Source organism: Anoplolepis gracilipes, chromosome 11 (assembly GCF_047496725.1).
Source record: "Anoplolepis gracilipes chromosome 11, ASM4749672v1, whole genome shotgun sequence".
NCBI lineage: Eukaryota > Metazoa > Arthropoda > Insecta > Hymenoptera > Formicidae > Anoplolepis > Anoplolepis gracilipes.
The window spans coordinates 515,384-532,221 of record NC_132980.1 but is presented as its reverse complement, the minus strand read 5'-3'; the positions used below and the strand labels follow the sequence as shown (position 1 = coordinate 532,221).

The 16,838-nt window shown below is 38.2% G+C and overlaps 1 protein-coding gene across 3 annotated transcripts in view; it reads left to right on the top strand.

Moving 5' to 3' along the window:
- Positions 1 to 16,135, top strand: part of Cad89d (cadherin 89D) — a 43,604-nt gene extending 27,469 nt beyond the window's left edge. For 2 of the 3 annotated variants that reach the window (XM_072902749.1, XM_072902748.1), the window contains exons 3-21: positions 559 to 689; positions 787 to 942; positions 2,478 to 2,586; positions 2,842 to 3,044; positions 3,258 to 3,386; positions 3,788 to 4,748; positions 5,105 to 5,263; positions 5,521 to 5,698; positions 7,464 to 7,716; positions 7,811 to 8,114; positions 8,650 to 10,331; positions 10,739 to 10,951; positions 11,201 to 11,289; positions 11,350 to 11,433; positions 11,515 to 11,583; positions 13,206 to 13,409; positions 13,662 to 13,865; positions 14,722 to 14,886; positions 15,144 to 15,618. In XM_072902749.1, the coding sequence (XP_072758850.1) occupies positions 559 to 689; positions 787 to 942; positions 2,478 to 2,586; positions 2,842 to 3,044; positions 3,258 to 3,386; positions 3,788 to 4,748; positions 5,105 to 5,263; positions 5,521 to 5,698; positions 7,464 to 7,716; positions 7,811 to 8,114; positions 8,650 to 10,331; positions 10,739 to 10,951; positions 11,201 to 11,289; positions 11,350 to 11,433; positions 11,515 to 11,583; positions 13,206 to 13,409; positions 13,662 to 13,865; positions 14,722 to 14,886; positions 15,144 to 15,570 (5,720 nt within the window). In that variant the 3' untranslated portion in view covers positions 15,571 to 15,618. The other variant, XM_072902750.1, reaches the window with a different exon arrangement.
- The last annotated feature ends 703 nt before the right edge of the window (positions 16,136 to 16,838 follow it).

The window sequence follows — 16,838 nt, the reverse complement described above, 5'->3', positions numbered from 1 at the left end:
TTCTTACAATGTAATTTTGTAACGAATAAAAAGAATTGAAATTAATTTAAAGATTCTAAAACTAGAAACTTTAAGCTTTGAAATGCTTTTTTATTAATTTTATTCCGATTATTTTTAAGGCAGTTGCAACTACGTGAAAATTGGCCTTTTTTATATGGAAGAAAGTGGCCCTTTAATTTTTTTGAGTAGTCTATTTGTAAAAAAAGTTTATATTTGTGATATAAAGAGACAACTACTTAGGGATTCCAAAATATTTTATTTTGACTGTAAGTATTGATTTTCTCTTGTCATGAACTTTGAAAGTAAGTTTGTAAAGAGAAGAGTGTCGACTGTCGACAACTAGCCGGAAATTGACGCGCAACCGACGGAGGCAAACAACGCTGTTTATGTCATCGTATTTGATAAAATACTGCCTCCTCTATTGTCTTGATTTTTACTTTATGATATAGAAATAAAAATGGAATTAAAAATAACTCGACAAATTATTGTATCCTAATTTACGCCTGTGTCTTAATCAATTTACGTGGAAACTTTTAAGATTTCTTCTCCTTTCATTAGGATGCCAGTTTTATCCCGTCGGAGAGTATCTGAAATTCGTAAGGGTACCGGAAAATTTGAAAATAGGAACTGAAATCCTTTCGCTGGAAGCACATCCGAGAAATCGACTCGTCATTACGTCGGTCGACAAGGTACATATTGCAACTTTGTCGTGTATTAATTTATTTCCTTTTACTTTTATATATATATATAAAGCACTAGCGTGAGACAGCAATATAAATTTCACAGGAAGAGGACGCCGGCTTTTTTGCTTACAAAGAAACGAACGAGACGCACGTCTCCCTGATCCTGGCACAATCACTGGAAGATCTGGTGGACGCGGAGTCTCCGAGAAATCTGTTAAAATTTCGACTTTCCTGCGATTCGGGCATCGGTGACTCGTCGGTAAGTCACGGAATTAAAAAAAAAAGGATATCCGCTTTATCGATATCCGCATTAATCTCTCCGCAAATTGAGTCAAATTGAAAATGTCCGAAATGTCACTCAAGTGATTTAGTCAAGTTTCGATTTTTAGTTATTATAGGATTCGATTACTCCTTAAATAAACTCCCATAATTGAATTTTTTGTCGTGCGCCTAGTTTCGAGTTTAATCGGCGACCGGAGCGTATGATGACCGGTTCGAACGGTGAGAAACGAGCTGGTTTTAAAGGTTTTTCACCTTTGATAATAAACATTTATGTAATGATTTTCAAGCTTTCCGGTTAAGAGTCGTTAGTGCACGTGACAATTAGTACGCCTTGACGTGTCGAACATTTCCATAATTTCGCGTTTGTTAACTTTCCGGCACTTCGAAGCAAATTGACATTATTTCTTTTATATTTTACGTTTTTTAATTTATAATTCCACGTTCGATTTGTACGGTCCAAGATATTCGTGATGGCGTGATGGATGTAAATATGGATAGCGATTAACCCTTTGAGTCACAGCGGGTCACCCAGAGACCCACCTTTTTTTCGTAGTTTTTTATTGTTTTAACTACTTTTTTTATCAACAAATACCGGATTTTTTGTTTCTACAGAGTCTCTAGAACATCGATAAGTGTAAAAAAATATGAACAGTCATTAATTGTTAATTGCAAAAATACCATATATAAACAAACAGTCAAAATTAGTGCTTTTTTTTACGAAAAAATGCATTTTCTACTAATCTATTATGACAATAAATACGGCAATTTTTTTATAATCTTGGTACACTCTAAAGTATTTTTCAGAATTTTTTTAGAACTTTCCACCGTGTTTTTTTTTTTGTTAAATCCTCTTTTTTGATAAAAAATATATAAAAAACAATATCTTCTGTTCGAAATTGAAAGTAACAGTTGTATTCTTTTTTAAATTTTTTTTCTGAAGGTTTTTTTAGATCGCAGAATCTGAATCTAAAGGAAAAAAAAATTTAATTTCCAAAATTTAATATAGTGATCCAATATGACGGAAGTAAAATCTCGTCTGCCATATTGGATTCGCCATCTTGAATTTTGAAAATCTAACAACGAATTCGTAATCAGCGACCCAAAAAGCCCTTATATACCAAATTTTATAAAATATTGACAATTAGAAAAATTTGTGACTCAAAGGGTTAATTTCGTGTCGTAATCTTGTCATTCACGCTATTTACTCGATCGCGATAGTGCGACTTTCGCGCGTACTAGATTCTCACTTTCGCCTTTCTCGAGTACATCGATCCTTTCTCATTTCCCAAAAGGCACGATATCATCACTTTTACGATATGTCGCGTCGTAAAACGTCGAATTCTGAGACACGATAATTTGGCATCAGGAGGAGGAGAGAGAGAGAGAGAGAGAGAGAGAGAGAGAGAGAGAGAGAGAGAGAGAGAGAGAGAGAGAGAGAGAGAGAGAGAGAGAGAGAGAGACGAACAGCGAGGGCGACGACCCGTGTGTATGACTTATGTTTATCTGTTTTAGGTATCATCTCATTTGTCAGTGACGGTGTACGTGGAGGATATAAACGATCACGCGCCACAATTTGTCGATGCACCTTATCACGTGACGGTGGACGAGCTTACGCCAGTCGGTGAGATATTAGCCCTATACACTATCGGGGTTGCCGCACCTAAATTTCAACTTAATTAATATGTCGTTTCATGCGCATATGTCAAGTTATGTAATTCACGTGCTTGAGAGAAATGAAACGCTTGTCTGTGGTTTACTGTGTATGTCTGATATTTATTTTTCTGAATCGGGCGTGTCAACCTTGAATCTTTCGAAAAGTCTCGGCGACTTTTGAAAATGCGATTTGAACGCGAGATATAAAGCAATGAAATCACAGGTGTGACAATATTCCGCGGAATTCACGCGATGGACGGCGACAAGCCGAACACGCCCAACAGTGACGTCTATTATGCCATCGTGAAAGGGAACGAGCAAGGAAAATTTTCCCTTGAATCCGGACACAGAACTGCCTTGATATTACGCAAGCCGGTCGACTACGATAGCGGGGATCGCGAATTCGACCTGATTATTACCGCGACCGTGAGTACACGAAAGCGTGACATTTTCTCTTCTTTTTTCTACTTTGGAGAAAATTAATAAATAATTTAACAATTATATATTGCATTTTATAATAATTCTTATTAATATATTACTAGAAATTGTCCGATAGTAGTTTGGAAAATTAAACAAATTAAATCAGTTTGATAATCGTTGCGTCTCACGATGACAGTACGTTTCATGCCAATGCTTTAGGATCGAGGTGTTCCAGCTAAAAGTACGAATAGTACTGTAAAAATAACTGTGGTGGACAACGATGATCTTGATCCAAAGTTCACGCGGGACATCTACAAGACGAAGATCCACGAGTTTTATCCTGTGCCGGTATGATTATGAAAATTGATATGTTTATAGTCAGGTGTCCTTGAAATCGTTTGATTACTCTAACTCTGTCGAAAATCAAACAGGAATTAATAGAAATGTGCGGATAATTGTTACTTAATGAAATGAAATTTAAATAATATTCAAATTTTATTTTATTTTTACCTTTTATATTTTATTTGAATTTTGAAGATTAAATTTTGTTTGAGAAACTTTATTTAATAAATGTATATTTAAAAATTTGACGAGAGTAAAAAAAAAGAAAAAAAAAAAAAAAACAGACTTGGAATTTAGCAAAAAAATTTCTTCAAGATCACACGTGGAATCTTGTATTGAATAAATTTCGTTTTTCGACACAATATTATGGAGTTCTCGGGTATATTGGCTTCTCGCTCTTCTCGCAGGAGTACCCAATCTTCACAGAGATCAACTTCACCACTCCGATCCACGCGGTTGATCGCGATCGGGACATAAATGTGCCGATGCGATACGACATAATATCCGGGAACGAGAGGGGCTTTTTCCATCTAGATCCGAAGAACGGTTCGCTATTCCTGAAGCGCGCAATCGATCTCGAAGCCGAGCGGAGTTTGCCCGGCAACACGTTCAATCTTCAAATTTACGCGTCGCAGGTGGACAACCCGCTGAAGATGACTGTCGCGCGAGTCGAGGTGGAGGTATTAGATCTGAACGACAACCTGCCGCAGTTCGAGGTCGACCTCTATAACATTAGCATTGTGGAGAATTTGCCAAACGGCTTCAGCGTGCTGCAGGTGATCGCTCGCGACAAGGATCAGGGAGAAAACGGGAAGTTTGATTACCAATTAGAGGATCCGTCAGGCGCGTTTGGCGTAGATCCGGGATCTGGCTGGCTTACCGTGCGAGATCAAACAATCTTGGATCGCGAGAAACGGGATCGTTTGAAGATGAAAGTCTACGCTGTCGAACGCCAGCCAAGCGTCGTTGCAACGGGCAAAACCTCCGGTAAATCCTTTGTGGATGTCGAGGTTACCTTGCTCGATGCCAACGACAACAATCCCATCTTCGTACCAGGCAATCTTTATGAGCTAGTGGCGAGGAGCGACGCCAAGATCGGCACCGTGTTGGGCCAAGTGCACGCGGTGGATGACGATCTAGGCCCCAATGGATTGGTCCGCTACCAGTTGCAGAAACCGGGCAATTCTACTACGCTGCGCAAACCGCCGTTCGCGGTGAACGAGAGTACGGGTCTAATCGCGGTGTCGGAGAGTCCGATACTCGAAGGCAGACACGCGATTTTCGTGGAAGCGGCCGATCAGCCAGCGAATCCTAGCGAAAGAAGATTCTCCTTAGCCGTTGTCACGGTGGATGTTTTTCGAGCCGACGGTAAGTATAAGTCGACAACATTGACGGATTTAGAGAGATCTTTAAAATGGAACTGGGTCTCATAAATTAATACTTGTGTTTAGGAAGATAATTTAATAACTAAAGTTCACATTCAATATCGAGAACGAGAATTGGAGATAATTGTGGAAAAAGAAAGCTTTTAATTATACATTATTATTCTTATTATTCTTTTATAATTACAAATTTTTGAGATATATAAAAATAAACGATTATAAAGCATTTAACGGTATTCTAAATGTATTCTTGTAAACCTGCCGTTGCTATCATCACTCGACAGCAACCGTAGCTTTACTTTTACTTAGACATTAGTCGACTCGTATTCGTGGTCGTTTCAGGTCCAGATTCATGGGAGCCAGATTTTGTCGGTGCACCTTATGAGTTTTGGGTCGGCGCGAACGTGCCCGTAGGCACCAGCGTCGGGCAAATTCGCTTAAACGACGCCGTGAAAACTAACGATCTCATCTATGATCTGCTGCACGGTTACGAGGAAGGTGGTACGTATACGTGACGACAATGACGCGCAGTGTGTTAAAATTAATCTCGCGTACTGCCTGCGGGAATTAAAAGCTACAGAGTCGCGCTGCGTCTCCTTAACGCGACAGATCTAATAAACCCGTCAGATAAACCCTGAAAAGGGAGACGGAGTGTCTCTAGATGCGCTCTAATTTTAATATTCCGCGGAGGCATAAAACACCTGTATTATTCATGCAAATACGCAACACATGCCGCATACATGCATACCGGATTTCAGTTCCATTTGCCGTCGAGGAACGCTCTGGCACGATAAGCGTCGTGGATGACATCGAGCGCTTCGATCGGTCCGTATACGACTTTGAGGCGATCGTCACCAACGAACGAGAGCTGACGCTGATTACGAATGTCTCGATCCACGTAGTGGATCCAAACGACGACAGGGGCATTTTTACAAAGTGAGTGAAATTCGGTTCTCCCGCTCGGCCGGTCACGATATGATGCAAACCTTCCTTTAAAATATTCAATATTTAATTCTGAAACTAATTCAGATTTCTTTTCAACTAAATCTAGTGAGCTGCGATGTATTTAAGGATGTTTAGTACCTATTTTTTTTTAATATAGGAATTTAATAAAATTTGCACAGATTGTTCCGATACATGTTCAGAGACTTATAAAAAAACCTGGAGTTGATTCACTGAAGCAATCAAAAGTTATAAGGATTTTAATTTTCAATGAATTTACCCGTCGATATTATTATAAATATAATTATTTTGTGAATCTAATTATAAGTAAAAATATTAATATAATTATAAATATAATTATTTATATAAATAAGTATAAATATATTTATTTCTCTCCTTTTTAGCCCTTAAATTGATACGATTACAGATTTTCTATCTTATAAAAAACCAGTGATCGTGTTGATTTAAGAGCTAAAATAGATAGAAATAATATTAGGAATTTATTCAAAATTTGCAAAAGTATAGTTTAAATATAGAGGAAATATTTGATCACATAATTTTGGTCAAGTACTGACTAGTTCAAAAGATATTGTATATAATTTTCTCAATTTCGTCCTATTATCCGAGATGACATATTATTTATTGTGAAAACGTGGCAACATAGCATTCAGCTGAGCTTTTTTTGACATTTTAAAAAAAAGCCTAACCTATCTTTTCATCTGAAGAAGTTTCTATATACAAACGTATAAGCGAGAAACGACTAGGCCTCATATGTTAATTTGCAATTTGACCACTTATAAAAAATTATCATGTTGCCACATTTCTTTCTTCTCAATGACAAATTATTAAATTTATCAAAGAAATAGTTAAAAATCTATATTTTGTTTATTCACATTATTCACTATTATAATTTTTATTCTGACATTTTAAATTACTCTGTACGAGTAAACTCTTTTATTTTTATAATTCAAATTTTGTGCTGTAATGTTGAAATCGAGGTACCGTCAATGGTAAAAGTTTCTCATTATAATTTAAGAAACACGAAAATTCTCCGAAAAAAAACAACAAAAGTTTAAAAATACATTTCTACACTCTAGCTATGAATAAATAATAAGATTTTATGCAATCTTTATACTAATCATATATTAAGATATATGAGAAAAGTATATATTCGTCAATATTGACTACTTTTTGTTCCGATTGTAGGTATTAAACATCCTTAATTCAACTAAAATTCTCTAATGAAAAATATAAAATTAATATAATGGATGTAAGATTAATTATTAATTATAAATATATAGATAGGTAAGATTTTTAAAAACTTGTAAAATAATATCTTTTTCTCTTATAACTATTGCAATCAAGATAGTTAAAGAAATAAAGTTACAAGATAGTATTTATAAAACTGATTGTATAAATTTTATCATTAATTGAATTTGTAAATTATTTTACAAAAATATTGTCATTAAAAATAATTATTAATAAAATTGAATAATTTAAAAGATAAATACTAAAATAAATATTATTATAAGAAAATATCAATATACAAGAAACCATATCGATACAGAGATAAAACTTTCAAAGCACAAAAGTAAAATAATTATATTTAAAAATAATTTTTCATTAAATAACTTAATCAATTTCTCTTCTCTCTGATTACGTTTAGGAGAAGCTTTGCTAATTAACATTAGACTTACTCTTTTCTAGTTAATTTATAAATTATTATTTGATTCAAAAAGTCGATGACCGTTAATTGCAGGGGAACGACTACCGCTCCTTTAGTCTTCCATGTGATGGAGAACATTCCTGATGCATTGATCGGCCAAGTGCTTCCGCACAATGGCACAGCATCAGGCATTCAGTTTCTTATCGTTAATCAGCAAGACGTGCCGGATATCGCCATTATGAACGACGGTACTCTTTATGCTCCTCGAGGCCTAGATCGCGAGACGAGGGAGAATTATAGTGTCACCGTAATCGCTGAGGGTGCGCGAGGCGTTGGTGTATTTCAGGTATTACTTTCTACGCGTAAAACATATTTTCACTATTTACGCTATTTTCAACGCGTAATCATCCTTTTGAATGATCGATTGAAAAAATGTTTAGGTGCGAATTTTCGTCGATGATGAGAATGATAACGCGCCGGAATTTACGCTGTCCGCTTACGAAGGCCGAATCACGGAGAATAGTCCTGCGGGAACGGAGGTCACTTTGACAGATCCGATTACGGCGAACGATAAGGATGAAGGTAGAAATCGAAATTTCACATTTGCTCTGCAAGGAGAGGGTAGCGGTCTGTTCAGGATCGATCCATTAACGGGCCGAGTGTTCTTTGTGGGTATCGACAATAGAATCCTGGATCGCGAAACGAAAGCGAATTACGAGCTGCAAGTTATCGCCATCGATAGTGGTAGGTGTATCTATAAATTACACAGGCCTGCAAAATGGAGGCTATTAAAAGCTGAATGAAAACTGTGAGTGATTTCTTATTATAATATTGAAATTAATTTGGATTCCATACAATAAAGTCCTAAAATAGGTCAAAATAGACATTTTTGAGCATTCTAACCTCAAATATTTTGATAACTTGACGTGACAGGCAAATTCAATCACCAGATTTGGATTCAGCGCACCAAATTACGTAAGAAATCATTCACATTTTTCAAACAGCTGAACCTTGTAGACCTGTGTGTTATCTATTAATTTTCACATTATTATTTCAAATTCTTTTACATTTTTATTTATCACACTTATTTAACATTTAAATTTTTATAACAAGATAAAATCTGACGTAAATAATTTGTTGTTTATTTATAATACTTTTGTAGTTTATGGAAAGTTTAAAAAAAAACTGACAGACTTGTTATAAGTTTAATATGAAACTTATTTTCAAAAATATAAATTTGAGATGATAGAGTTCGAAAACGAGTGTTTCTCGATTATAGGTGGACTGAAGTCGGAAAGTGCTTTGAAAATAATGGTGCCCGACGCAAACGACAACGCTCCAAAGTTTATACGAATGGTGGTCTTGCCGGATCAGGGGGTGCGCGTATCGCACGACAAGAATGAATCCATCGAAATGGAGGATGGAGGAACATCTCAAACTAGCGACGGTGGGCGACGTTCGCCGTTGCTGCTAGTGCCGGAGAACACGACGATCGGCGTGCCGATAATCCGACTGCTGGCGGATGACAAGGACGAGGGTGCGAACGCGGCGATAGTGTACAGTCTGAGCAACGAAACGATTTTGAGCGGGGTAAGATCACGTCGTTACGACGCAACCAGCCGCCGTTATTTCCACCTCGATTCGCGCACGGCCGAAGTGTCTATCGCTCGGAGTCTACCATCGGAGAAAGATATTCGACTGTTTGTCCTGGCGAGAGACTCGGGCGGCCTCTCGGACAACATCACTGTCCGAATCCACGTGACGGACGTGAACGATCACGCGCCCGTCTTTGACAAATCCTGGTACACCTTCGACTTGGCTGAGGGCACGTACAGCAATCACGCGGTTGGCGCGGTGCGGGCATTCGACGCCGACTTTGGGACCAACGCCGATATAAGCTACGAACTGATCACCAGCCACGAGGATTCGAAACAGACCGGTAACTCGTCGCGTTCGTTTGATGTGGATTCTCGCGAGGGAATAATACGAGTGAGCGGTACTCTCGATCGCGAGAGAGTCACGAATCACCGTCTCCTTGTGGTGGCGCGCGATCAAGGTTCGCCGAGTCTGAGCTCGTCCGTCGAAGTGGAGATTAATGTGCTGGATGTAAACGACAACGCACCAATGTTTCACGGCTACGACGACCTGGAGAAAAAGGGCGATCGATTGCCAATCTACCGTGTTTCCGTATTGGAGAACATCCCGGTTGGCACGCAAGTGGCCAAGGTATACGCGAACGATAGCGATTTTGCCGGGAACGGAAACGGATTAATTCTGTTCGACTTGAGCTATCAGGACCGCGCAGAGAAGCAGTACTTTGCAGTGGACAGCAAGGAGGGCGTCGTCACGACCATCGCCAAGATTGATTACGAGACCAGAAGCGATCATCGTTTGATGGTCACAGCGAGCGATCTTGGCTCGCCCATCAGCCTGACCTCCTCGGCCGTGATTCTCGTTACCGTGCTGAACGTCGACGACGACGAGGAAGCGGCCAACGAAGTGCACAAGGTGCCAACTTTTCGGCATCGTTATTACGAGGTGGAGGTGGACGAAAACGCCTCCGTGCCGTTACTGATCGCGCAGCTTGACCTGGCCGACAATTATCACGGTGATCATATAAGATACAGCTTGGCGACCGACGGTTCCGATGGCAGAGAGCACTTTTCAGTTGATCCGAAGAACGGTTCTTTGTACCTGATGACGGAGATCGATCGGGAGACCAGAGATCGGTACGAGGCTAAAGTCAGAGTCGATCGATTGAAGATCAGCCGCGGCATGCCGGTGATGATTTATCCGGTCGTCGGCGAGAGGCTGAACGGTCTAGCACCTAATGAAGCTAGAGTGGTTGTCAGGATAAAGGATGTGAACGACAATGCGCCTAGATTCAAGTCGAGAGACAGGCCTATTCTTGCTGCTATACCCACTACTGTTCATTACGGTTACGAGGTTGTCAAAGTAGAAGTACGTATACACATACACACACACACACATATGTATTGTAACTACGCGACTAAAAGTGAGCTGGTTTTAATCCATTTTGGTTTTTACGCCACTTCTTCTGCCTTCTTTCTACCTTTTCATCTCTTTAGAGCGTCTCTCTTCCGAGCTTTATTCGATTTTCTGAAATGGCTTTTTCGCGTATTAAATGTCCTACGGAACATTCTGTTAATTGCAATGTAATAGAATGCGCGCTAATGTAATGAGCGAAACGTATCTGGGACTTGCGTACAATTGAAAAGTCTCGATTGTAAAAAAACTTTCGCGAATTAAAGATCCCCGCGCGTCTGAAAATTATCCTGCACATCAGTTTTAAAGTGGATAAGGTTGACGAGATTCATCTGAGCGCCACTCTTGGCGGGGATTCGCAGGCCGAGGATCCAGATCTGGGGATAAACGGCGAGATACGCTACCAAATTCTCGGCCGGGAAGACGCCCCGCGCTTCGCCATTGACCCACTCAGCGGTCAAGTGCGATCCGTGGCGAGTTTTGGCCGCGACGCCGGTCGCGTCTTCGGTTTCGACGTCAAGGCCACCGACAGACAGGGCGCCGAGAGCGGACGGAGCAGCATCGCCAATGTCTTTGTAAGTCTGTCGCACATGTTCCACTCTCCCTCCTCTATCTCTCTCTCTCTCTCTCTCATACACATACATATACGCGGTATATCTTAATTACTTGCCGCTGAAGATAGCGTTCGGCCTAATTTTCTCACGAGGAAATGGGGTGCTTCGAAAGACGGAAACATCCTCGCTCTCTCTCTCTCTCTCTCTTCGTTTCACTCGACAATCTGTTTTGTTATCCGGTATGCATATTTTGAACTATTAAATTTGTAGGTTTACGTGTTAGATGATCAGAAGCAAATCGTCATGGTTATGGGACGGAAGCCTATCGAGATTGAGTCGGAGCTCGAAAATATCACCATGTGAGTATGTATTATATTGTCGCAAAGAATATGGCGAACTTTGGAACTGTAATCTTTCAGCGCGTTGCAAAATGTCACTGGTTTGGACGTGCGAGTAAGAAAACTGGAGCCCCACATTGAAAAGAACTTGATCGACGCGGCCTCGTAAGTGATTCGATGCTGAACAATTTTGATAAACGAGTGATATTCAAATTGATACAGTTTTCGATTTATTTAACTTTTCAGCACCGACGTTTATTTGTACGCAATCGATCCACATCTCAATGTTATGGTGGACATGGATACTTTGAATAGGTAATTAATCGTATTATTATTTTAATTATATAATATTTAAAAAAAAAATTTTTAACATATTAATTTTTTTTACAACGATTTCGGAAATGCTTGATTATATCAATTTAAAAAATTTTAGAGTTGTAAAAAAGCAAGTTTTTTATCATACAATTATATTTAAAATTAATTGTATTAGAATTTTTAGTTGTCAAAAGCAAAAGTTGTAAATTGAGTCTTCGATTAACTATATTCAATTGTTCAATTTAAACATAAAAGTTTTTCAGATCGTTGAAATCTGATGTTAAAAGAAATTTGAAATGGCAAAAATAATGTTAAATTTAAGAAACTGTCGGATTTTTACAAAAAATTAAATTATTGATCTATACAGATTCTCAAGGTTATTAAATATAAATTCAATGTTAAAATTAATTACAATATGATAGATCTGATACAGATCGTGGGATGTAAATGATTAATTTAACAACTCTCTCGCGATATAATAAACCCAACATGTGATTGGAGAAATCTTATTAACTTTAATCTTCACAATAAATTTTATTTAACGTTGAAAGTTTGAACTATATACTTAATTCTGAACAATGTAAAACTTTGTTAATATGTCACATACCGTAACTACAGTATAGTAATTTACGTTAAAATAACCATATTTTTACAACTTGAACATAAAATTTTTTTAAAGCTGTAACATTTTTAAGAATCGTAACGTATAGAAATTATTACACAAAAATTATTCTTATCTTAATGTTTCTTTTTTGTTGAACTATTATAAAAGAAATGTCAAATTTTTAATTAACAGGGGGTCGATTTTTGCAAAAGTTTAATTAGATTATTCCAGATTGACCATTGAACTCGATTCGTATCTCGTGTATAAAATTTTAACCCATTTACATTTGATATCAAGTTATTGCAGAAACCTGCTAATGGCATATTTTTGAAATTATTTTGAGGGTTAAAAAGTTACCAAAATTATATTCTTTAGTTAATTTCAGATAGAGTTTGCTGAAATAGAATTTTGATTTAAGGCTTAATTACAAAGATATATAACGACAAAAATTAAAAACTTGCAAAAAATAATGACGTTCCTCGATATTTTCGCTGAGGAAAAATCTGTCATTAACAGGTTTTTCACCAGTTACAGGACACCCCGCATATACAGGGGGTCCGGTAATAACCGCCTCACCGCTCATATACAGGTAGAGCAGGTCAAACTGAGTAGAAAAATCCTCTACCATTTTTTGATTTTCGAAATAATTATCGAGAAATTAATTAAAAAAAGATCGGCGAATCCGCGCGAGTAAAGTGCGCGCGGCGAGAAGGCCCATCCTACTGCTACGCGGTTACTAGGCGCTCATTGAATGATAGGAGGAGCGGTCTACGGCTGGAAATGGATGCGTATGAGTAGCGCGCCTAGTAACCGCGTAGCGATGGGACGGCCTTCTCACCGCGCGCGCTTTCCTCGTGCGGATTCGCCGATCTTTTTTAATTAATTTCTCGATAATTATTTCGAAAATTGAAAAATGGTAGAGGGCTTTTCTACTCAGTTTGACCTGCTCTACCTGTATATGAGCGGTGAGACGGTTATTACAGGACACCCTGTCTATATAATACGCGTGACTTTTCAGCGTCTTTAATACCAAGAAGGTAGACATAAAACGTGAGCTGGACGAGTATCGCGTGCTGGAGATTGCCGGTAGCGCTCCGCGCAGAGGCAGTCAACGTTACTTGCTGTCCACCCTCGAAGTAGGCGTCGTGGTGCTCGGCTGCGTCGTCTTCGTAGGCGCCCTCGTCACCGCCCTATGCGTCACCTGCGTCCGTCGCAACAAACGGTACGCGGGAACATATATATCTACCAAATTACTAATTCCCGGACATGTCGACTAAAGAATCTTACCCCTTCCATTTTACTCTTGCTCTGAAAGGACCTTTATCTAAGCTTATCATGTCGCTTGTAAAGAAATACACGTTCGGATCTCTTATCGTGCTACTTTAATTAATTGTCCCGAGTCCCTGATTTTCTACCTGATTTGATCAAACTGGGTGCTACTCTAAACTGGGAGTCTCGAATTTCCATTCGTTAGTCGCAGACGACGAGATAAGGCCATGTTTTCGACTGTCGGCCCGATCGGATTCGCTTTGACAGATCCTGCCGGCACTTTGCAGAAGCCACCGCTCTTTCCCACCTTCGTCGACGGTCTTCATTACGATCCCGAACCCTATTGCTCCGAAGTGCCCAGGCGTCAGAGCATATGCGAGCACGGCGGCAGCTGCGTCCGCTTTCACACGTAAGTTCTCTTCCAAGATTATATTAGTACATAATGAAAAGGTTTCACGCGATTTATATACATGCAGTGTGATTCATTATAATTTATAAATTAATTTATAAAGCTCGAAAATACATATATACAGCAGCTAATGCTTTTATACGTAGAATGAGAAGAGTCGATTTATATATTTAAAAAAAGTACATGGTTCCATTAAAAAATCAAGTTCATCAAAATCATTTAATCTCCATATGTGCTACTTCCTTTGTGTTTGCCTTTTAGAGATAAATGCATTTATAGATTATGGGTTTATATAGCCCATATGTGTGTAATATAATTTATTTATAGATTAATGGATCACTTTGTATACATACATGAGATATCTCTAGATAAGTGCCGTTTGAAATAACACTGTTAAACGATGAAAGGTATGAGAAAAATATTAAATTAGGTTTATTATTTTTCATTTTAGATTTAATGCGAGAAATAATAATAAAGAATCATTATTTAATTAAAAGATTTTTTGGAAATTTGCAATCAAGTATTCACGTAGAGAGCTATCATTCCTCGTGATATTAAATATTAAAATATTAAATTTATTATAAAAATATTTAATATAATAATCTCTGCAAATTTTTTTAAAAACTTGTACATTAAAATCTATTTAAAATTCAATAAAAAAGAAAATTATTTGTAAAATATAATTTATATGAAAAGCCCAATACATAGAAAAATATGCTCGAAAAATTTTCATAGCTTATATGGATAAAATATTGTCTCTTAAAAAAAAAAAAAAAAATTATTGTTTACTACGTCGGAGAATTTCAGAGTATCTTACAATATATCGAGATCCTATCGGGTGGTGGGCTACTTTTAGGATGGGCGGAGGTGGAAAACACGCGGTGCGGTCGACGGGTACCTTGAAAGGCCTCGAGGCATCCGCGACATCCTTACATTCCAGCGGTCAGGATTCCGGTATCGTGGCACGAACCTCTTGCCATTGCAGTCACTCGTCCAGTCCTTCCAGCGGCGAGAGCAGCAAGTAAGTAGGACTTCCAATATGTTCTCGTCGATATTGAAAGCGAATCGAATTCGCGTGGCGGACGTTTGCGCAAGAAATATCGCAAAATTACAAAAAAAAAAAAAAAAAAAAAAAAACAAACAAACGTACAAAGAAATAAAGAAAAAAATGTCGGATTACCTTATTAATCCAAGATGTAATTATCCTATTGATTTATCGAGTTCTCTCCTATCCTTTCCCCATTGTCCGCGCAAAATCTTTCTTCTATTCTATTTTAGCGGGTACGAGGATTCGCTCAAGTCCCTTCAGCGTCACGAGCGATGTAATGACGTATCGCGCGGAGGGTCTCACGACACCTCGAGCGTGGTCGGCAGACGAGCCAAGCTGGCGGCGAAGCGGCGTCAGCGATTTCACTCCTTCTCGAACGGCGAATCCGTTTACGCCCACGAGATGACGTTGCAACGGGAACAGCATTGCTGTACGGGTACCGGTACCGAGAAGAGGCGGCAAGCGGAGCATCGCCGCGTGCATTCCGAGGCGGAGAACAACATCACCGAGACGGTGATACACGAGCATCCTGGAACGGAGGTCTCGTTAGCCGGTTCCCAAACGAACCCCACGACCAGCACTCTTCACGGTAGGTTCGATATCGACGAAACTAGGAGACGGAGCAGCTGGAACAGATATAATTTTGGTGCGACATAACAATGCATTTTTAATAGTACACGTTTGAAATTGAGGGGATAATCACATTCGCAGGTACATCCAGAACCAGCCACATGCTCTATTAGCGGCGTCGATTTGTAAAAAAAAAAAAAAAAAAAAAAACGAAAACAAAAGAAACGGAGAAACATCTCCGAAGAGTGCGAGGAGTATGTATATGGACTGCAAGTTTTTTCTGTTTATATTCGGCAATTTTTTTGCGGTATAAATTATTTTTATACGTTGTATATGCTCTTGTCACAGCGTGTCATTTTGTTGCCAAAGTATTTGCACGTCGTCGTGAACGTCGTTGGAAAAAAAATCATTCATGTCTGTAAATACGACACCGTTCTCAATTTTCCATGTTACTTTCTTTTTGATTAATCGAGATTAGATTAGACTATGGCGCGGTAACTATATCGATTAAGATTATTTGAAGCGCAAATATTAAAACGCGAAACGTGAATGTTTCCATGTATAATATTAATATAGCGTATATACAATTTGTTTTAGATCGTGTACAGATATATTTTGTGAATATATGTCCATACTTGGATCGTCTATACTTCCTCGATTGATTTAATATATACATATATATTTATATATTTAACATATATACATATATATGTAATATATGCACTTTTGTAATATGTAATAAAATGTAACATACGATGTAATTTATATCCTATTTTAGAACATTTCTTTTATCTTATTCCTAATTTTTCAACAATACGTTGTAAATCGTTAATAAAGAAAAGAAATGTTTAGTACCTTCTATTCTCTCGTTATTTAACCTGAATAGCGGTCATTAATTCTTAATTCGTTATTCTTTGAGGACAACAACTCTATTATGAACACAATAATTTTAATAATAAATGATCTCTGTTCTGGTGTGAATTTCCAGAAATAAAAATTGCAACTCTTTAGTTTCAAGATTAGTAAAAAGTATATTTAATGACTTCAGTAATGCGAGATTTGTCGAGAGCAAAAATTATTGAGATAATTAATATTCTCGATGTAATTATAACTTTTAGGATGGTTGGAATACGTACTTATAATACGAGTGCAATCACGCCACGTCTCGTCGTCCAAAGTGACCTTCGAAGACACGTCGATATCTCACAAAGATTCCTCTCAAAGTTCTCCGATGGTCTGAGGAATCCCTTTACTTTGATTAAATCAGCGTAGGTGTTTTAATTACAATAAATCGAATCAGCACGCGGGAAAGCATTATTAATTCCTCTTTTAAGGTAGAGATATCCAAGGAACAT